The sequence below is a fragment of the Caenorhabditis briggsae genome (genome assembly GCF_000004555.2).
Source record: "Caenorhabditis briggsae complete genome, chrII, whole genome shotgun sequence".
Classification (NCBI taxonomy): Eukaryota; Metazoa; Nematoda; class Chromadorea; order Rhabditida; family Rhabditidae; genus Caenorhabditis; species Caenorhabditis briggsae.
This window is the reverse complement of record NC_013486.2, coordinates 11,140,884-11,162,813: the sequence shown is the minus strand read 5'-3', so window position 1 is coordinate 11,162,813 and position 21,930 is coordinate 11,140,884. Positions and strand designations below refer to the sequence as shown.

General features: G+C 37.1%; 6 protein-coding genes across 6 annotated transcripts; 5 read left to right on the top strand and 1 right to left on the bottom strand.

Annotated features, from left to right (window-relative positions):
* Nucleotides 1–30: 30 nt before the first annotated feature.
* CBG20693 lies at nt 31–1,190 on the bottom strand (the record flags this gene model as incomplete). The annotated part of the gene is made up of 2 exons (XM_002631481.2): nt 31–293; nt 910–1,190. Coding segments are annotated over 2 exons (544 nt in total), but the record flags the coding sequence as incomplete, so codon positions are not given.
* A 1,986-nt stretch (nt 1,191–3,176) lies between these two features.
* Cbr-mig-14 lies at nt 3,177–5,204 on the top strand (the record flags this gene model as incomplete). Its single annotated transcript, XM_002631480.1, has 9 exons — nt 3,177–3,285; nt 3,334–3,422; nt 3,470–3,561; nt 3,612–3,834; nt 3,879–4,151; nt 4,198–4,276; nt 4,326–4,477; nt 4,528–5,056; nt 5,104–5,204. 9 exons carry the CDS (start codon nt 3,177–3,179, stop codon nt 5,202–5,204), a joined length of 1,647 nt encoding a protein of 548 aa, XP_002631526.1.
* Nucleotides 5,205–6,961: 1,757 nt separating this feature from the next.
* Nucleotides 6,962–8,720, top strand: CBG20691 (the record flags this gene model as incomplete). The annotated part of the gene is made up of 4 exons (XM_045242687.1): nt 6,962–7,222; nt 7,265–7,555; nt 7,635–8,076; nt 8,590–8,720. 4 exons carry the CDS (start codon nt 6,962–6,964, stop codon nt 8,718–8,720), a joined length of 1,125 nt encoding a protein of 374 aa, XP_045097111.1.
* A 965-nt stretch (nt 8,721–9,685) lies between these two features.
* Cbr-arrd-14 lies at nt 9,686–10,977 on the top strand (the record flags this gene model as incomplete). Its single annotated transcript, XM_002631478.1, has 5 exons — nt 9,686–9,843; nt 9,899–9,986; nt 10,072–10,362; nt 10,410–10,833; nt 10,880–10,977. 5 exons carry the CDS (start codon nt 9,686–9,688, stop codon nt 10,975–10,977), a joined length of 1,059 nt encoding a protein of 352 aa, XP_002631524.1.
* Nucleotides 10,978–12,341: 1,364 nt separating this feature from the next.
* Nucleotides 12,342–13,913, top strand: CBG20689 (the record flags this gene model as incomplete). The annotated part of the gene is made up of 5 exons (XM_045242686.1): nt 12,342–12,523; nt 12,591–12,696; nt 12,744–12,906; nt 12,956–13,720; nt 13,768–13,913. 5 exons carry the CDS (start codon nt 12,342–12,344, stop codon nt 13,911–13,913), a joined length of 1,362 nt encoding a protein of 453 aa, XP_045097110.1.
* Nucleotides 13,914–14,439: 526 nt separating this feature from the next.
* CBG20688 lies at nt 14,440–15,927 on the top strand (the record flags this gene model as incomplete). Its single annotated transcript, XM_045242685.1, has 5 exons — nt 14,440–14,621; nt 14,671–14,776; nt 14,825–15,490; nt 15,570–15,732; nt 15,782–15,927. The coding sequence occupies 5 exons, from the start codon at nt 14,440–14,442 to the stop codon at nt 15,925–15,927; spliced, it is 1,263 nt and encodes a 420-aa protein (XP_045097109.1).
* Between the last annotated feature and the right edge of the window lie 6,003 nt (nt 15,928–21,930).

Genomic DNA, 21,930 nt, shown 5'->3' with positions numbered 1-21,930 from the left:
AAATTTAATCTTCTTTATACTGTGCTGGTGCCTCAATCGTTGGATCTTCCAATGCGGGAGTTTGGGTTTTGAACGAGAGCCACGAATTCCAGAAGAATGCGACGACTTGGATAAGGATCACTCGGTAGTTCAAAGGAACGAAATAAAAATTGATCAATTGAACTGCCGGCCATAGTCTCAAACTCGAAGTGTACACATCGTACCAGTCATTCTTCATTTTATCCACTGATTTGGAAAATGAAAATCCTTCTAGAAGACGGAGATTCACTAGAATGATTGCGTTGAAGAATGGACTGAAAATAGGAGGTTTCCAGTTCCATTATCTCGAGTTTCGTGTATTTTCACTCAGTTTTATCACTATCAAAATTCAAATTTCCGACTTTTTTGGCTAAAATTTTTATACCTTTTTAGGTTTTTCAGCTATTTTCAAAGATTCTTTTTCGGGTTTCCCGGTTTTTTTTCGTCTGAATTTTGATGGAACGTTTTTTTTGGTCACTGTAGATTACATTTTTGCATTTTTTGCAACCTTTTTTGTCTGCATTTGACGTGATTTTGCTTGCAAAAAACTACAAACTACAAGGTTTTCTACAGTAACCTACAGTAATCTTCAGTATTCGAAACAACTTTCCATGAAATTTCAGTCAAAAAATTCGGAAAAATCGAAAAAGAATCGTCAAAAACAGCTGGAAACCCTAAAAAGGTCTAAAAATTTGCAAGAAAAATCGAAGAAAAAAAGATTAACTTCTCGATTTTCGCGCATTTTAAAAAATTTTGTCATTTTTATGATTATCAAAAGGTTCAAGTATCCTTCTTTTTTGGAAAATAATAGAAAACTCGACAAAAAGCAATGAAAATCAAGAAAATAAATAAGGAGAGCTCCGATTTTTTTGATACGAGCATAATATTTACCTGAACATAAACTGATCAATTGACATTCGACTGAAGACCTGGGCATGCCGATTCGAGTGTCGAACCCTTTCCAAAACTCGAAACCAAACATTCAGTGGTGGAGCAATGAAGACAGCAGCGAGACATGTGAAACGGGCGGTTCTCTTGTAGTCCCATGATTTCTGTCCAGTCAAATACTGTGTGAAGGCGTCGCCTGCTCCACAAACTGCTCCAGATACAATAACTTGAGTCGCGAGAGGACGACGAGCTAGCGTTGCGTTGAAGGTTCGAAGGAGATTCATTTTCTGAAAAAAAGCTGAAGATATGGAAGTGGTTCGAAGAAGGATTAACGAAGAAAACGTCATTTTTCAGTATTTCTGACAATCAATTGAGTCGAATAAAATTCAAGAAAAAATATTATTTTTGTTTATTTATTTATGTTGAAACTCGTAAACAAGCTGCCTAAAATTTGAACTCGCACTTTTTTGTTACGCAAATTTGCAGACGAAACCTTCAATTTTACGACAATTCAAAAAAAGTTTCGGGAGATTTTTTTCAACCGAATTCTTAACACTCCACCGATTCCGAGGAAGGGGTGGAGTCTCGAATTCTTCTTTGTTTTTCCTTGTTTCAAAATCGAATTTTTACCCAATTTTAACAGTTAAACCAATTTTAATAGCAAAAGTCTGTCAGAAAATCGAATCAATAAATAGCAGAATTCTCCGATTCGAAGATCGTGCAATCTTATCGCATAGAGAACGGTCTCGCCGCTTTGATAGCCTCGATATCTTGATAGCGACTGCAGTCTCAATAACTTTAACGATGGGTTTCTAGAAAAAAAAAATGCTTCATTTGATGGTTTCTCTCCCAATTTCGGTCTTGTCAAGAACAAGTTCGAAATGTGTCGAAACTTTATGCAGAAAAAGAGAGATAGACAGTGAGAGAAAACAGACGGCATAGAATTTCTAGTGCAAAAACGGAAAAGGAGTAAAATTTTTTCGAAAACATTTAAAAAAAGTCCTAAAAAACTGAAATTCATATAGTAAGACTGGTAAAGGCACAGTTTGTGACAACATTAAATAAGCACCTAGTGTTCACAGCTCACAGTTCAAAGATCAACAATTTTTCTTGTCCTAAAATTTTTGTTATTGTTTTCTCCTCGTTTTGTTTGTTCGTTCTCTTCACGTTTTCTCCATGTGCGTCCTTCGAAAGTCCAATGTTGCGGTTTTGACCTAAATGGAATTCAATGGAATCACAATTACAGAGCAGTTTTCAGATTCTTCCAAAGCCAACCGCCTGTTGACGCTTGCAAAAATTTACTAAAACCAATTTTTCTCATGGCTGCACTCCTACCCATTCATAAATCATATCGATACGTTCTGCGGGCCCACATGTTGCTCTAAGCCGTCTTCTTTTGTTTCTAATCCGCCGATGAAGGGTGCCTATCCTAATACTTTGTTGATATTGAACTTTTACCGAACATGTCACACACACACACAGCCGGTTCGCTTTGGGCAGTTTTCGTTCCTTCACCGCCTCTCTGTTTCTCTTCTGTCTCACACTCAGCTCTTTTTACAATTCGAAAGAAAGGATGGATGGATTGGAAGGGTGCCGGGTGTCGTAAAACGACAGACAGAAGGAGAAGGTCAGCAAGAACGCATACATAAAATGCAAACGACGTTTTCTTCTCCATTGGGTAGACGGCTGGGTTGAAAATAATACCATTATTTTGTTGTCAGATTACAATTTTCTTTGATCACTCAAATTGTCGAAATTTCGAAATATTCCGATTTTTTATATTTCGGAATCCTCCTTTCTCATCTCAAAACCACAAAAAATTGACAAACAAATTTAGAAAACGCAAAAAAAAATATAAAAACAGTTCCGCTCGAAACCCGCAAGAAGACTTTTTGTGTGCGCCTTTGACATACTGTAGAATTTCAAAACAATTCAGAAAAAAAAACATAATTCTGTAGGAACTTATTCCGAACATAATCGGAACTCCGAATTACGTTCCGAACATCCCTGATAGAAATTTCTACTGAAGTTTAGTAAATACATTTCCTGAGTTCTCCGAATACTCTCACTTCAAAATTCGAAAACAATTGTATTCTTTCCACATGCTTCTCCTTTTCTCTCTTTTCTTCTGTTCTTCTTGATGGGTCGGTCCGCAACTATCTTATTTCACTACTTTATTGCCTGCGATCTATTTATTTGGTTCAATTGCTTCTACTCCTTCTTTTTTCTTCTCAATCCCTCTTTCTAATCCTCATGTTCCAGCTTCCAAAATGGCGGGCGGTGCTGTCATCGAAAATCTGAGTAATCGAAAACTGTTCGTCATAATCGCAGGTCTTCTTGCAGTTCAGATTCTCTTTTTCTTAGTTGGCGTCTGGTATGGTGAGTTTTAGTACTAAATCGAATTCTGAACATATTCCAAATTTCCAGCTCCATCTCCATCTTCTTACATGGAATTTGAAATGATCTCGTGTCGAGACGAAACAAAAGGCCTCTCAGGAGAATGGATTCACAGAGATGTAAATAGACTGATAGCTCAAGGTTATTAAAAAAAACAAATTTTCAGAGCTGTCATCAAATAGAAGAGCTCTCGGAATTCACGCCATCTTCGTTTGATCTTCGCGAAATTGTGTTCATCGCTAAAATGCCTCATGCAAGGTGGGCAATCGAATTTCCACCACTTGAAAAGTTTATATTATGCATTACAGAGATGGAATCGAACTGGAGTACTCTCCATGGTTCCAGTTCTTGCTCGGCGTGCTTCAAATCGAAGTAGAATACAGTGAACACTTCAAATACGTGCCACATGCACAAATTGAATTGGAAGTTCGTATGGGATATCGAGAGCATGCGTCGAAGAAAAATGACTGGAAAGAGCTAGCAACATCAAATGTCACACGAATTCTCGAGTGTACCATTGCAGAAGAAGACGTTAGTTATTCATATGAAATTTCACCCTAACAGTTGTCTTCTAGAAAAAAGACGGTGGAACCTACAATTGCGACATGCTGGATTTGTTCGAACTCGGTTCAAGTTCCTATCCTTTCTACCTTGTCAACATTCGCATTCCAATTGATCAGCATGCTTGTCAATACAATCCAAAGAATCCTAACTGCCAAATCGGTAAACTCAGCGGTCTGCGACTCATCGAAATTCATCAGAATGGAGGTTTCACTCTCCTCTGGCTTTGGACAAAGACTCTGATGACTCCAATTGTGGGGGCTTGTCTTTGGTGGTATTATAATAGAGTACGTTTGATTGAACTATATCTGATATAATAAAAAGTGTTTTTAGATTAATCAACTCGCCCGAAATCCACTTTTGCTGGAACGCGCCATTCTTTATCTCGGTCTAAGTCTTGCAATTCTAGATTGTAAGTTATATTGTTCTCGATTTTCCTTTTTATAAAATTTCTACTTCAGTCCCAATCGAATGGATCTCACTGACTCACCGATTACCGTTCCTCCTTCTCGTTTCCGATCTTCGTCAAGGACTCTTCTATACCGTTCTTTTCTCCTTCTGGCTTATTTTCGCTGGCGAACACCTTATCGATGATACGACCAGAAACAATATTGTATGCCCCTTGATGTAGAATTTACAACTTTTTTTCTCATCTATTTTCAGAAGTCCTATCGATTCAACCTATCGTTCATCATCATTGCTTCAGGTGCTCTTCTCATTTACGATCTCATCGAACGTGGTGTCCAACTCTATGATCCATTCTACAGTGTCTGGTCATCTCCAACTGGATCTCAAATCGCATACGTCGCTATTTTCATATCTGCCATTTGCACAGTTGCATATTTTGGTTTTTTGCTATTCAAAATCGTGCGAGTCTGGACAACAATCAAACACAAACGCAGTGCTCAACTATACCAGACGAGTGAGAATCGGCGACTAAAAGTGGAAGGTGTCATCTACAGATTCAAATTCTTGATGTTGTTCACTGTCCTCTGTGCGGGATTTACCATTCTCGCCTACTTCATGAAACAATATGGAGAAGCACAACTTCACGGAGATGAGGCTAGAAGCGGATTTCTAACAGGAAGTACATCTGCATTCTTCACTGGAACATTTGGGATGTGCAACATTTACGTGCTAATCTTGCTCGCGATGTATGCACCATCACACAAACATTACCGAGGAGCTACTCGTAAGATTTCCGATTTTTCAGCTTTCTTCTGTATATATTAGTTTCAGAACTCATTGACGAAAACGACGACGAAATCATCGATGACCCCTCCAACCAACACACTGAATCAAACGCCATGACGACGTTCCTCAAACCGAGTACTGATTAGACAATGTATATTTATGTGCCTTCTGTTGTACCATGATTCTCAACAATCTCTCCTAATTGCATAATGGCTTTACCCTTCTTATCAGTGCTTTACGATGATGCTCCGTTGTTTTTCTTGTTTTATTGATATATTGAATACAATTCTTGATTCCAACACACAGAAATCCTTTTTTGAAGCGCACACTTTACATTAATCATTTAGACGAATTTCAGACACTATGATGTTTGGAAGAAATAACTTTCAGAAGTTAGAATACGATACGAAAATTTTGCAGAAAAAAACAGAAAGGATTACTGGAATGAAAACTATAGAATCCGTATTATTCAGGTACAAATAATGCGATCTGCCGAAGAGAAACGCCGGTACCCGTGGTCAAAGGTTACACAACGATAACTACCGTAGCCTAAACATTTAGAAATTTTTCGAAAGAAAAACTTATTTTCTATTTGATTTTTTCGCGAAATTTTTAGACCTTTTTGGTTTTTCAGCTATTTTCAAAGATTCCTTTTCGATTTTTCCGGTTTTCTTTGTCTGAAATTAGATGGAAAGTTGTTTTGATTACTGAAGCTTACTGTAGATTACTGTAGAAACCTAATTTCCTTTTGTATTTTTATTGCAAACACAATCACGTCAAAATGCAGATAAACGTGAATTTGCTTGCAAAAAAACCCATAAAATATAAGGTTTTCTACAGTAATCTACAGTAATTCTACAGTAATCTACAGTTTTGCCAAAAATGGTAAAAAGTCAATTATTTTCTCGATTTTCTTGCAGTTTTCATCACTTTTCTAAATATCAAAAACTTTGAATTTGAATTTATGAATAGTTAATTTATAAAAGTTATTTTCCTCTCAAAAAGGTTTATCCTAATCAACTTATTACCGAATGAACATATCTATGGAATTCGTAATCTTATCCTATATCTGTCCTCTAGATAAACTCAACTACCTTCTGGTTTTGACCGATTATCTTTTGGTTTCCATTTCACTTTTTCTCTCTCTCTCTCTCTCTCTCTCTCTCTCTCTCAATGTTTGATCAGAGTTCATTGTTTGAATAAATATTTTGATTTCAAATTTTTAATTAAAACATTTTTTTAAGATTCCGATTACTAGTTTCCCTTTCTTCTAATCGATCAGAGAAGCCAACTCAATTAATCAACTCTAAATCAAACAGTTTAGTTTACAAAAGTCAATTCTCGTTATCAAAAATAAGTTAAGCCTCTATTAGAAGGCCTTTACTTGCACTTTGAGCTTAATTATCTCGATATCTATAAGAAATGTACAAAACCTGCCAAGTGATAAAGAAAATCGAGATAATTGAGCTCAAAGTGCAAGTATAGAGTGGCCTTCTATTACAGTGTTTACGGTAATCTAGAAAACTTCAATCAAGGTTGAAATAAAAAAAATGCATTTAGTGGAAACTGCATTTTCAAAACTTCAATACTCCAGAGTAGTATCGAAATTTGAATATAAAATCTTAATAGTTCTGCACTGTTCGTTCTCACTGCTATTCTCGAAAGTACCATTTTACTGCCTTTCTCTCTGTCTCTCTCCATCCATCTCGATAACCTCCAAAATACTTCCTCGTAACGAACGATTCATTCTCTCGTCGGTCATCTCCTCTATCTCTTTTCATTTTTGTTACACATTCCATCTCTAGGTTTTTTTATTCTTTTCACAACTATTTCTCGTTTGAACTTTTTATTACACTTTAGACTAGAGTTTCCAGTTTTTCAATCAAAAATGAATTTCAGTGAAATGGCTTGGAGTACTCCAACAATTGAGTTCACAAAAAGTGTGTTCTTTCCCGGAGAACAGGTGACAGGTAGAGTATGGGTCCAGACAAAAAAGGATATGACTGCTCGAAATGTGGAAATCACATTTATGGGGCTAACAGTCACAGCATGGAGAGTTGATGGAGAAAGAAGGAACCGCCCGGTTGAAGACTTCGTTCAAAAAAAAGCAGAAGAACTGTTTCTGGAAATGAAGCATGTTGTATGGACTCCTGAAGACCATCATGTGATAATTAATCTCTTTTTCTTATGGAACTTTTTTTTTCAGAACAACTTTCCTGCTGGCGACTACGAATGGAAGTTCTCGTTTGATCTTCCAAAGGAATGCCCAACAAGTTTCGAAGGAACTTTCGGCTTCATTCGTTATTTTGTTCGCGTCCATATTGATGTTCCAAATTGGTTGGATACAAAAGTGGACAGTGCGGTTACAGTATCCCCAAACATCGATCTGAACTCTATTCCGGGTGTCAATGAGCCTGTGGATATTCAAGTTGAGAAGTTCAACCAGAAATGTGCTTGTCTCCCATTCCTGGGGAACAATGGATTGGTGTGTTACACAGTGAGTTAGTTTAATTATCATGTGAAGTTTTGAAAAATTCTTAAGGTCAAATCGAGAAAAAACCTGTATTTTTCTTCAGATCCAATCTTCAAAACTTGGTTATGTCGCCGGTGAAACTGTCTCTGTTAAAGGGGCAATTGAGAATCGATCTTCAAAAACGTTGAGTGAAATTGAAGCAATATATAAACGAAGAGTTATATATCGAAAAGATTTGTCCAATGATATCTTCAAACCTCGCCGAGATATGGACAGTGCTTCAGACTCATACAACAGTAAAAAAGAGGAAATTGTGATGCAAGCAGTTACCGAACAATGTGACATTGAACCAGGGACCACAAAGACGTTCTCATTTTCATTCACTGTTCCGCCCGTGGTTGCAACAATCAGAAGTTCCAAGTTTGTGAATGTTGAATACTTCATCACCGTGGCAGCAGATAGACAGTACTGTGATTCCTCGGAGATTCCAACGTTCAATTTGATAGTTGGAAATGTGCCATTACTCGAAAAAGATTCCAGTTTAAGTGAGTTTGGGAAACTTCAAATGGTACATACAGTACCGGTCAATAAGATAAAACGTATTTTTCAGTTGGTTTTCGGTCATTTTGGCCATTTTGGCCATTTTCAGAAGTCTGGAGCTTGGCTGTCAAGTTTCCGATCGCTTTGAAAATTTTGGAGGGTGTGATACAGACCTAGATTGAAAAATTGGAATTTACAGGATTTTTTGAAAATTCTTAGTTTTTCAACTATTTTCAGATTTCTGAAAGAGATCTGCTTTTTTCATGTTTCAGTACAAAAATAGAAACAAAGTGGGTGTCCGTCATAAATCGGCAATGAACTCAAAAGCTAAGTTTATTCAAAAACGTCGTGAATGCAGTTTTCAATCTAGATCTGTTTTACACCCTCTGAAATTTTCAAAGTGATCGGAAGCTTGACAGCTTCAGACTCCCGAAAATGCGACAAATAACCGAAAATCAACAGAAAAATGAGGTTTTGTATATCTTATTGATCGGTACTGTATGACTCAAATTTTTCAGTTCCTTCCCATAAATTCGTCAAAGCTGATTCTGCGAAGTGCTGGTCGACACTTTTGAAACCAAAATTCCGTTATCAAGTTCCATATTACGGGCATTCAGAAGCTGCATATCATTCCGAGGATAGTGACTAAAGTTTGAACTTTTGTGATTTTGATAAATGAATTGGTTTTAATACTGGTAATTTGATATCCTCTTCTTCTTCTTCGAAAGTGTTCGATCAAATATCATTAAGATGAATCCTCGCGTTCTCAGAATATGCATAGAGATTTATACGAATTAGTATAGTATGATCACGAAATTTGAAAGTTCACACATTTCCATACCTCTGATTTCCAAAAAGAATATATCATAAAGTACAATGCATTCCATTCATACATATTGGTTGTTAATCACCTAATTAATGCCTTATCAAATCATGTGATTTACCATTTGGAATTCTTTGATCAGATATAATACGTACCAAGACACCCTAATTCTTTTGATAGCATTTTTTCGAAATATTGTTGTCTCTTTTCTTCCGATCTGCCCTACCCATTTTTTGTCTCCCTGTCGACAAGGGTTGACCTCAAAAACCTATCGCTTCCGCATTGTCCATTTTTCATTTCTGCATCTCTTTTCTTGCCAGAATCTCACTTTCTTTTCTCCTTTTTTATTGGTTTTTCTTTTTTCTGTTGTTATTTAGTTTGTTGAAAGAAATTTTTATACAAAAACCTTTATTCCAGCATAATTGTAAACGGGGCCCTGGCGGGCCTTCGTGGGTTCTACCATAGTTTCTTTCAGAATCGTAATTTTTGGACCTACTAAATTTGGTATGATAGAATTTGACAAGTACTACGAAATTATACTATTTCAAACGTTGTATCTTGTCAATGAACACAGTTACGAGCCAAAAACGGCCTGAGCCAAGCGGTCACAGCTTAATGGCTTGTAACTTTGACAAGATACGGCGTTTCAAAATATAATATTTTGTAGAACTCGTTGAATTCTATCATACCTAGTTCAGCTAATTTAAAAAATTGGTTCTATAAGTAACTATGACCCGCGAAGATTCGCCAGGGTCCAGTCTACAAGTATGATTCCAATAATTTCAGGAATAATGGCATTATGTCAACCAGAAATAGAATTTGAAAAGGATGTTTATCTTCCGGGGGAAGAAATCACCGGACGAGCATGGGTATCAACTACCAAGGATATGAAGGCGAAGAGTGTAGAAATCACTTTCACCGGAAAAGCTATCAACGCTTTCAAAATAGGGTGGGAAAGCCGACGAAAAAAATGCCCAAATCAGATCGAAATAGTATTTTTACAGAAAATCCAACGTATCCAAAGCTGGAAAGAAAAGTGAAGATGTTTACGTGGAGATGAAACATGAAGTGTGGGCTCCGGAAAATGAAGAGGTGATTTTCAACAGTTTCATACTATAATTCGACTAATCATTCTAAATCTTTGATAGACTGATAAAATCGAAGTTAGTCGTTTTAGAATACGTTCCCAGCTGGAGACTACGAATGGAAATTCTCTTTCGAGCTTCCGAAAAATTGTCCACCGAGTTTCGAGGGGAAAGGCGGGTTTATCCGTTACTCGGTACTTCTTCATATGGATATTCCAAATTCGAAACAGATTAATATTGAAAGGGCAGTAACTGTCTCCCCAATCATTGATCTGAATAATATTGCTGAGGCTGGAGAGCCAACGAAAATGGAATTGAATTCCACAGTCTCCTTCTGTCACTGCTTTCCATGTCTTCCGAGTCGTGGATCTGTTATTTACGAAGTGGGACTACTGTAATTCCATTTTCCTTTTTATAATAGAATTTTCAGTTGGCTTCTCCAAAGCTTGGATATGTCTCAGGAGAAACTGTAATTATTAACGGGCGTATTCATAACAAGACATCCAAACCAATTCGAATCATCCAAGCGAAACTTAACCGTTTGGTTACATATCGTGAGGAACTTCAGGGCAAGAACAAGAAGAGAAACCCAGCAAATGCAAAAGGATTCAAAAGCCAGGCCGAAAAAACAGTACTCGAAACCAAAATTGAAAGATGCCAAATTCAACCAGATGAGATCATGCCATTCGAGTTCTCATTCGTGATCCCACCTGTGGTTGCTACAATCAGAAACTCGAAATGCATCAATGTGGAATACAATGTTTCAATTTGGGCAGATACCGGATTCTGCAACAAGATTGAGGATGCCTCTTTGAATATTCTTGTTGGCAATGTTCCATTGGATCCAAGTTCTTGTAAGTTTTAATATTTCAAATGCTCTTTATGTCTCATAAATTATAGTAGCATCTCAAAAGTTCGTCGATGGAAACGCTGCGCAAAGCTGGAAAGTTCATCTGAAACCCGACTTCACTTATCAAATCCCGTACTATGGAATCTAAAAATTCGCTTTCTTATCTTTCTCAAGATTGTTGCTTCCTGTATGACTCACTCTCGAATTTTCTTTCATATAAAACTTTTCAAACTTTTTCTTATTCCTATGTCTCTCTTCTTTTTAAATAACGTTTGATAATGTTGATAAAAGTTGATTTGATTTCGTTCATGAAATATAGTTGTAATTTGATACAGAACAGAGTGTTTATGATATTATTCTGTTACAAAAATATAATTATGGAAGAGAAACGCCGGTGGCCGGGGCCGAAGGTCTCAAAGCGACAACTACAGTAACCTAGAAATATTTTTATTCTCAGGATTTTATTTCTCGTTTTTTTACTGATTTTTCTCGGTTTTCGATACTTTTTGTCGAGTTTTCTGTTATTTATTGACTGAAAAAGCACGAAAATCGAGATAATAAATCTTGAAAATGAAAATATTTTTAGGTCACGGTAGTTGTCGTTGTGGAACCTTCAGCCACGGTCACCGGCTTCTCTCCACATCTTTGGTTTTCCGAACCAGGGTAATACCGCAAAAACCGTTCAATATTATTACTGATTCTCTGAAAACCGTTACGAAGGTTTTTCCTCTCGGTACATAAGCTCGTTTTATGCCTCGAAGAGCGTTTCTCGAATAGCTCCCTTTTCCACCCCTCATTTATTTGAACCCTTTTCTCATTTCGTCTCCGGCTCCCAACACCAGAAACCGAGGGCAGTCTGCGTGCTTCTTTTAGTTGAACTAGAGAGTCGCCGGCGCCCTCTCTCCACACGTTTTTCTCTTCATTCCTAAGTCTCTCATTTAACAACACTATTTCTCTGGAAAAAGAGAATGCAAGGCTATCCATTCGTTCCCTCTCTCATTTTTCCCTTGTTCCATTCCGCGTTTTTCCCTTTTTTTCCAACAACACCCTTGACCGTTTTCTTTGTTTCAGCACTTCCGCGTCCTTTTGATGTTCAGTTTCTGGAATTTTAGCTACTTTTAAAATTACACTTCGAGATGCTACAAATAAACTAAACTATTTCACATACTCTATTCAACAACGTTCTGATGTTGTTTCTGTTTCGTTCTAAATATTATCTCTCGTGTCGCTTTTCAGAGAATCGGTGACAATAATGTACGGTTTTTGTAGTATAAAGTGCATTGTATATTATTCTGGTAAAAATTGGAACACCGGGGAAAAATCGCAGTAGGGCCATAGCGGCAACTACTGTAACCTAAAATTTTTTAATTTTCCGTATTTAGTTTCTCTTCCACATCTCCGGCTTTTTTGTACCTGAATAACTGAAAAAAAACTGAATTTTCCGCTTTCCATTTATCTACTCCTCGCTTCTCGCCTCATTTTCTATTAGAATCTCCCAGTTGCAGCTCTCGAATGCCGGACGCCGCGCTCCATGTGGAGTTTGACCAGCCGCAAGAGGTTTTCTTCCCTGGTCAACCAATTTCTGGACGTGTCATCTTGGTCACTGAAGACAAGTACAAAGCAAGAGCTGTGAAGATTGAATTCGAAGGAGTCGGACACACGAATTGGGATGACTATGAGAGCGTGAGAAGAGTGTAAGTCATCGAAAACACCGTTTCAGAAGGAAGAAGCTAAAATATTCGCATCAAAAATTTTTTTCAGGGATCATGAGGGAAAGGTCCGGTACGTCCAACACCGTGTGAACTACTCTGCAAACGTCAGTTATCTCCAGAACACCGCTCTTCTCTGGACTTCTCAAGATGGATCGGTATAGTACATTCGAGAATGTTCTGTTTTCAAAAAAATAATTTTCAGAATGAGTTGCCTTCTGGAAAATACGAATGGCTATTTTCGTATACGCTTCCATCGAATATTCCACCGAGTTTCGAAGGAAAATACGGTTACATCAGATATTCAGTGAAAGCAGAAGTTGATAGACCATGGAGATTTGATAAGGCAAAGAAGCTGTGCATCACTGGTAAAAAACGATATATCATATTTTTCGATTTCAACTGAGTTTATTACAGTATCCCCATTGCTCGATCTTAATGTGATCCCAAATGCAATGACTCCTCTTCATGACCAATCCGCCGAAAATCTTGGATGCTGTTGTTTTAAAAAAGGATATTTGGAGATGCGAGTTGATATTCCAAAAACCGGATTCGTTCCCGGAGAAACTATTTCCCTCAATCTTCATCTTCTCAACAACTCAACTGTTCCAGTCACCGAAGTTAAAGCAAAGATCATTCAGCAGTGCAATTTCGTTGCTTTCCGTGGTGGAAGCAACTTCAATTTCACGGGAGACAGTGTAATGGCAGTTTCGCAAAGAGAAACCAAGCAGGATGCGAATACTGTTATCAAACAAACTCAAAAAATTACAGTTGAGCCAGGAAAAGAGCACAAGTTGGCTTTGGAACTTCGCCTTCCATCTGTAACTCCATCCATCAGCCAGTTCTCTCCAGTCATAACAGTCGACTACCTCGTTCAAGTAACCGTTGACACATCATCTACCTTCGGAAGTGATATTGATTGTGAGATGGGTGTGTTGATCGGAACAGTTCCAATTCGCCAGTATCTTCCACCGGCCTACTATCCACCAAATCCAGCTATTCCGCCAGCTATGCCAACTCCAATTCCGCCTTCGATCGGAGCCGGTGTAGCTCCCCCAGGATATGGGTTCGTACCTCAAGAAGATTCTGTTCCCGCTGATATTGGAGCCGGTGACGCTCCACCGTATCCAAATGGAGCTACACCATATCAGACTAAAGATGATACAATCGCCATTCCAAGTGGTAAAACAGATTCAGTCCAAAAGCATTACGATTTGAATGATTTTCAGCTCCACCACTTTCCTACCAAGACTCCATGTATGGAACTGATGGAACACAACTCAACACCGATGAAAACGAGAAACCATTCGTTCCAAAATACCCAGTGTTCAACGATTTGCCAGTTTACAACCCGTCTGCTCCACCACAAGAATAATTATTTTGATTTTTTTTTCACCAAATTTCTCATCCTGCTTGCTAACAACTTTTATGTTCCAAGGTCCCATACTGCTTTTTCTTGCTATCACTCTTCTTGTTCTTCGTGTGCTAAATTTTACAAACAACGAAAAGTATTAAAACTAATTTATAAACATGAGTTGCCTGTTTCTTTTTAATTGGACGGAATAAGAGATAATAGGCTTTTTTGTAGAATCAGAGACTTCCGGAATTCCGACTTTCGACTTCCGGAAATTTTTCGGTTCCCAGTTCCGAATTCGATAATTCGGTTCTGATTTCCGAATTCCAAATTACGAATTCAAAAATTTCACTTCTCTGTAGAAGACTTTCCCAGAAATATTGACGTTCGAAGTCTTCTGAATCTCTTCTCGTGGTTCAATTCATCAAAGAGTCTTTATCATGAGGAACAACAACTGTTTCGTATAAAGATCAACCATTTTGGTCATTTCTATCGAAACATTCATTTGTCCCTCTTTTCCATTCTCTAAACTTATTCTATTTTTAAGATGCCCGAACCAGAACTCCTTGTAGAATTCGATCAACCCCAGGAAGTTTTTCTCCCGGGTAATCCTATTTCTGGTCGTGTCATTCTTATGACCTCTGAAAATTACAAAGCCAGAGCTGTTCATCTGAAATTAGATGGTCGTGCTCACACCAATTGGCATGAATATGAAACTGAAAGACACACGTGAGTCTGAAGTTTCTGAAAAACTTCCTTAAAACGAACAAAATTTCAGAGATGGCAACGGAAATACTGAGAATCGTCAGAAAAAGGTTGATTACTCAGCCACCGTTAAATACCTCGAGACCAAGATCCTCATTTGGGCATCTTTTGATGGATCGGTATTTCTATAATCTCAAACCTCGCTTAATGTTCTTATCATTTTTTAGAGTTGTCTGATCCCTGGCACATACGCATGGCCTTTTTCTTATAGACTTCCCTCTAACATTCCACCAAGTTTTGAAGGGAAATACGGTTACATCAGGTACTCGGTGACTGCGGAAGTTGATCGACCCTGGAGGTTTGACAAAACATCTAAAAGATGCATTACTGGTAACTGGGAACGTTTAATGCCGTATGAATTTAATGTTTCAGTGTCGCCTATGCTTGACCTAAATTTCATTCCAAATGCAATGACTCCTCTTCAAGACCAAGCCAGTGAAAATCTGGGATGCTGTTGTTTCAAAAAAGGATATCTGTCTGTGAAGTTAGACGTACCAAAGACTGGATTCGTTCCTGGAGAGACTGTTCCTATCAACCTTCATATTGTGAATAAATCATCTGTAAATGTGACTATGGTTACTGCAACAATCATCCAACGATGCACTTTCATGGCATATCGAAACGGCACCGCATTCAATTTTACAGAAATTAGTGGAGTAACCCGAGGAGAAGTTAAACTAAACTCCAACACTGTCATAACACAAACCCAGCCATTGACAGTTGAACCTGGAAATTCTCATAATTTGGCATTGGAACTCCGTCTTCCGTCTGTAACTCCAACCATCAATCAGTTCTCCCCAGTCATCACAGTCGAATATTATGTGGATGTCAGCGTGAATTCATCGACTACTTTTTTTCAGTAGTATTGATTGCGAAACATCAATTTTAATTGGAACAGTGCCCATCCACCAGTATCTCCCTCCCTCATATTATCAACCAAATCCCACACTTCCGACTCCTTCCCCAATCGGAAATGGAGTCGCTCCTCCACCAGACTACCCATCTAGCCCTAATTCTCCACCATACCCAGAAGTGTCTTATCCAGTTAAGATAGATGGAGTTGTCCAGCCAAGCGGTAAGTTTTCAATAACTTATTCACATGAAAGAAATTAATATCCTTTCAGCTCCTCCACCATCCTATCAAGATTCCATGTACGGTACAGATGGAACTCATATTCATACAGAGGAGCACAAAAAACCATTCGTTCCAAAATATCCTGTTTTCCACAACTTGCCAGTTTATAACCCTTCTGCTCCACCACAAGAATGATAATTACGAAGCTCAAAATCTTTCAATCTGTCATATCGGGATTAAATTTTAATTACCCGAATTTATTATGAACACCTCAAAGAATTAATTAATTTAGATGAATGACCCATAAAAAACTTTTTAATCAGAGTTGCACGGACAGAAAAATGTTTTATACGGACAACGGATATGGACAACGGACAGAATATTTTTCTCACGGACAAGGGACAGCGGACAACGGACAAAAAATTTTTCACGGACAACGGACAGCCAAAAATGTCCGGACAACGGACACTGGACACCGGACAAAATTTTCCAAAATCGACAATTTTTTGCTGAAAAAATAGGATCTACCGATGGAGAATAACCATGGAAAAGAAAATCGGAGCTCATCCACCATTTTTACTGTTTTTTTTAACGGAAAATTTGAATTTAAATTTTTCTGGTAAACGGACGGACAAAGACAATTTCTACGGACAATGGACACCGGACACCGGACAGAATATTTTTTCCACGGACAGCGGACACGGACAACGGACTGTCCGTGCAACACTGGTTTTAATCAACCATAACTAAAGCAGTATTTTTCAAAGAAACAAAACAAATTTTGTATTCAAAATGGAAAGATAAACAACGGATAGAAATCACTTGACAAAAAAATGTTTCATTTCCTAATTGAACAGATACTGTCTACTTCAATTACTTTCTGAATCTCTTTGAAACAAAAACAAGACACGAGAAGTGATAGAAAACCACTTGAGTGGTCAATTGCCTTTTTCGGTGTATCGGCAATTTCAAAGTAACTACCGGAAACCCTGTGATAAAAGGTCCGTATGATTTTTAACTTTGAGTCAGTTTTTCTCGGTTCCTGTCAAAGATATGAACAAAGTTGTCCACTGATAATTTGTTGACCATAATATCAGAAGTGTTTTGTCAGTTGACACATGTATGATATCTTGCATAGGAATTGAGAGATTTGAGCTCAAACTTGACGGTGCGGGAGCGTAGACGTAGGGGTTTAACATTTGAACGATGATGAACTTCGGAGGAGCAATCAGACCTTATTTATTTTTTACTGCATAATATTTAAAAAGTCATGTATATCCTTAGGATTATTGCGAAAAAAAGCCGAAATTCCCGAAAAAAACAACTATCGACCACATTTAAAAAAGGCATCCTGCCGCTGTGGCAAAAGGTTTCTCACTGCGCGGGAATTCAAACCCCGGTCCCTATTCGACACCCTTTTTATTTTCAACTGTGTTTTTCGAGGATTTCCGTTTATTCTCAACTTTTCGCAATAATATTAGGTGAATACACAGATTTTGAAACATTTCAATGCATGGGAAAATTTGATCGGAGTACCCCATTGAAAGAAGCAGACAGAACATCATTTAAAATTCAGAGTAAGGAGAAACAGTGGAAAGTTTAAACTTCATAAAAACGTACAATTTGTTTGTCTGTTCATCATGAATGACTGCTCTCGACTCAAATATTTATGTCTACATTGTTGTGCATTTTCCCTCATTTCAGATGTTAGTACTCCGAATATTTATTGATATGTTGTTTGGGTGAGCTTAGAAATTTCTGGTGGTAGAAGTTGAGCTGAACCCATCCTGAAAATTTCCTTTTTGTCAGATTTTTTTAAAAACCACATACCGTAAACACTTTAATAGGACGCCAAATTAAACCGTCAAATTTGAGCCCATATATCTCAGCTCCTGAGAAAGAAATCAAAAAATAGTATGTTGCTGAAATGTTGCTGATATTGTGATAAACATTTTGTTATTTGATCACTTTTTGATGTCTTTCGCAAGAAATCAGATATATGGGCTCAAATTCGACTGTTTTTTAGAGTGTTCACTCATTCATGAAAAATTATGTATTTCATTTTTACATGGTCATAAAAATTTTAATACTCTAAGCATGCCGGCAGTTCATGGACTTTTTCAAGTACTCGCACGACTTCTCCTTCTTCGTCTTTTTCCAAAAAGAGGTACCGAGAGTGAGACGATGACAAACAGGAAGAAGATGAATAAGTGAAAGAAAATAAGAAGAAAAAGAAAAAGAAGAAGAAGAAGCTGTCCGAACTGAAGGGCATATTACGGGAATTGAAATCGTGGTTAGTTGCCTGTCTGAATCGCGGCAGATGGTTCTATAATAATAACTATCCAATCCAATATACTGCGTCGGGCGGTTGTTGCGTTTTTTTTGTCAAGTCGATTATAAATTGAAATAGATCTCCTGACATTTCATCGATCATTCGACAACAGTTCTTCTTCTTCGGACTTCTTCTTCTTCGTGGAGGTCTTCTGTTTTCTTCTTCTAGGATCATCTCCCTTTTGTCATCCACACATGAATTTTGGAGTCCCTTGTGACCCCTCGATGCACAGCTGAGCAAGCAAGAATTGAGTGAACTTTTTACTTTTTTTCGACATATCCTCTCCACACTTTCTTGTCTTTTTGGTAAACTGATATTCTGGGTCAGATGTACGAAATCTGATTTGGGGTCAAGTGAAAATGGGTTTGATGGAATTTTGAGTTGAGAACACATTTTTCAGAGAATCAGCAGATCTAGGATTTTAATTTTTTTTTTCTAAAATTCTGAATTTCTGGTTTGCCGAATTTCTGAATTTCTGATTTTCCGAATCCCTGAATTTCTGAATTTCTGAATTTCTGAATTTCTGAATTTTTGAATTTCTGAACTTCTGAATTTCCGAATATCTGAATTTCTGAATTTCTGAATTTCTTAACTTCTGAATTTCCGAATATCTGAATTTTTGAATTTCTGAACTTCTGAATTTCCGAATATCTGAATTTCTGAATTTCTGAATTTCTGAATTTCTGAATTTCTGAATTTCTGAATTTCTGAATTTCTGAATTTCTGAATTTCTGAATTTCTGAATTTCTGAATTTCTGAATTTCTGAATTTCTGAATTTCTGAATTTCTGAATTTCTGAATTTCTGAATTTCTGAATTTCTGAATTTCTGAATTTCTGAAGTTCTGAATTTCTGAATTTCTGAATTTCTGAATTTCTGAATTTCTGAATTTCTGAATTTCTGAATTTCTGAATTTCTGAATTTCTGAATTTCTGAATTTCTGAATTTCTGAATTTCTGAATTTCTGAATTTCTGAATTTCTGAATTTCTGAATTTCTGAATTTCTGAATTTCTGAATTTCTGAATTTCTGAACTTCTGAATTTCCGAATTTCCGAATTTCTGAATCTCGGAATCTCTATCTGAATTTTTTGAATTTCTTCTAATAGATGTTTGGTTTTTTCGGAATATCGAAATTTTTTGAGTTTCAGAAAAAAGACTTTTTAAATTTGAGTGTTTTGATTTTGGAAACTTCCTTCTTTTCCTTAATTTTCCTTAATTTTCTCAAAACACCAAAGTCTAGAGTACTTTTTGTTTTTTTCTTCTTGTTCTTCTCATACACTCATAATTACTCACTTTCTCACTTCTTCCCTTTTTTTTTCTTTTCAAATTACCGCTTTTTTCCATTCTTAACTTCGCCATTACTCGTGGGAACTGTCCTGTTTCTTTCTTTGTGGTCAAATCTGAACATCATTACGAATGGAATTTCAATTTCATATTTTAAATTGTCTCATTTCCGGTCCGCTTTTCGATCAGCCCTTCCCACTCGATTTTCCCAAAAATTTCCAATCATTCACTTGTGCTCTTCTCGTTGCTCTTTTTCCTCTAAAACCATCATCATCACTCATTTATTCCGTGTTTTACACTGTGTCCATCGGATGGGTTCTGTCACCTCTCTTGTCCAGTTAATAAATGCGCGAAACAACTACTAATCAGATTATACTGGAGAGAAAAGAAGCAGAGAAAAGAGCATTGTGTTACTACAAAACAGAAACAGAGGTTCTGTTCTTTTTGTTCGGTTTTAGATGGAAATCTCACTTTTTTCATTGAGCGAAAACCTAAAAACCTTTGAATTCCTTAAATCTAAAATTTTAGAGATTCTGGAACTCTTGGAGGGTTCTTCTGAATTTTAACAATAAATATTGCAATTCGAAGTTTAATTTTTACCGAAACCTATTATGTAAACAGTGCCGGTCAATAAGATATACAAAAACGAGTTTTTCAGTTGATTTTCGGTCATTTTGACAATTTTCAGGAGTTTGGAGCTCGGCTGTCAAGCGTCCAATCACTTTGAAATTTTCGGAGGGTGAAAACAGACCAAGATTGAAAACTTTGCATTTACAGAATTTTCGGAAAGTTCCTAGTTTTTCAGATATCTGTCGATTTCGACACATGCGTTTTTCACTTTTCAGTACAAAAACATAAAAAAGGTGTTCTTCAGAAATCAGCAAATAACTGAAAACATTTTCAAAAAATTCTGTGAATACAAAGTTTCCAATCTAGGCCTGTTNTACACCGAAAATTTCAAAGTGGGACACTTGACAGCCGAGCTTCGGAATCCTGAAAATGCTCGAAACGGCCAAAATTGCTGAAATCAACTGAAAAGCTGTTGTATATCCTATTGACCGGTACTGTACTTCCATACTCATATTTTTAACTTCTATAAATTTCCAACTTCTTCTCCATTTCTTTTTTCTTCTCTCTTTTTCAGGGCAAAGAGAATCGAGAACTGGTCAAAATCAAACAGTCTACAAAAGTTTCTCGTGTCTCTTCTTGTTGTCTGTACTTGTCCATTCTCTTCCGAATGCTCAACATAAATCGCCGTTGGTTTTTTTTATATGTGTGCAGGTTTTGCGTTCTGCATACACGAGAGCAACACGAAAAGGTAGACGAGAGAGGAAACAAGAAATATACTCCTCACTTTCACACTTTCTGCTCCGCTTGCACTCTTGGACACTGTTTGCACGGATGTCTTGCGCACAATCACTGTTTTAAGAAAGGTGTCATTTCCACTTGCACTTTTTCTAGAATCCCTGTTCCAAAGTTTTTTTGTATTTTTTTGAAGTCCATAGTTTCAATCCGACGACTAGAAATACCGTTTTTTGTTACTTTTGTTACTTAAGTCCAGTTTCCCTAAATTATAATCCAAAATGATACTATGACACACACGATCAGTTGCGCTTACTGTTATTATTATGCAAAGTCCATTTGATTCGGTCACTCTGACTCATGGAAAGCGGTGTTTTGGAAGTTATTTAGTATGTCAAAAGTTTATTTTCATTCGTCAGAAACGGTAGCTGCCATGGATTGCCCCAAATAGACTTTGGCCGTTCCCGAAGGTCCCGAAAACTACCGTAACCTAAAAATATTTTACTGTTTCTGAGCTTTATTTTTTCGTTTTCACTGCTTTTGTCGAGTTTTCTGATATTTTGCCCTTTGATAGTGAAAAAATTTACTGTAAAAGCATGAAAATCGAGAAGATTAATTTGGTAAATAAAAATATTTTTAGGTTACGGTAGCAGAAGTTCAGAAACCCATAAATTCAGAAATCCATAAATTCATAAATTTCGAAATTCGGAAATTCGGAAGTCCTGAAAGTTCTGAGATTCTGAGATTCTGAGATTCTAAAATTCCGAGATCAAAAATTCAGAAATTCTGAAGTTCGGAATAGCAGAAAAGTTTGGAATTCAATTCAGTTCAGTGACTGTGGATCAAATAAAATTGTAGGAAAAATTATAGTGGGAGTACTTTTATCCCCACCAATGTTTCATTGAAGGTCTCCACCATAGGCTCGTCCCTTGGAAATCGTGTGCTCCGTTTTTTGTGATCTAAATCCCTTATAAATAATCTCACAATGTACCAGAATCAGATTTTGACTTCCTCTTTTTTTGCATGAATCTTCCAAAATCCTCATAAAATTGTAATCTCGTTTACCTAATCTCCCCGAACACCAGAAAAAAAAGAAAAAACATTTCATTTTTCCCTCATTCTTCCAATTTTTTCCCTTTTCGCCATGCCCCTTTTGTTTCTGATTTCTTGAAACTTTTTCTCCAACTTTTTGTCTCTCTTCTCCAACCCTCAAAAATGCATTTAATATTTGACCGTAGAAGTGACACCTGTTCTCACCTGTTCCAGCCGGTTCTTTTTGA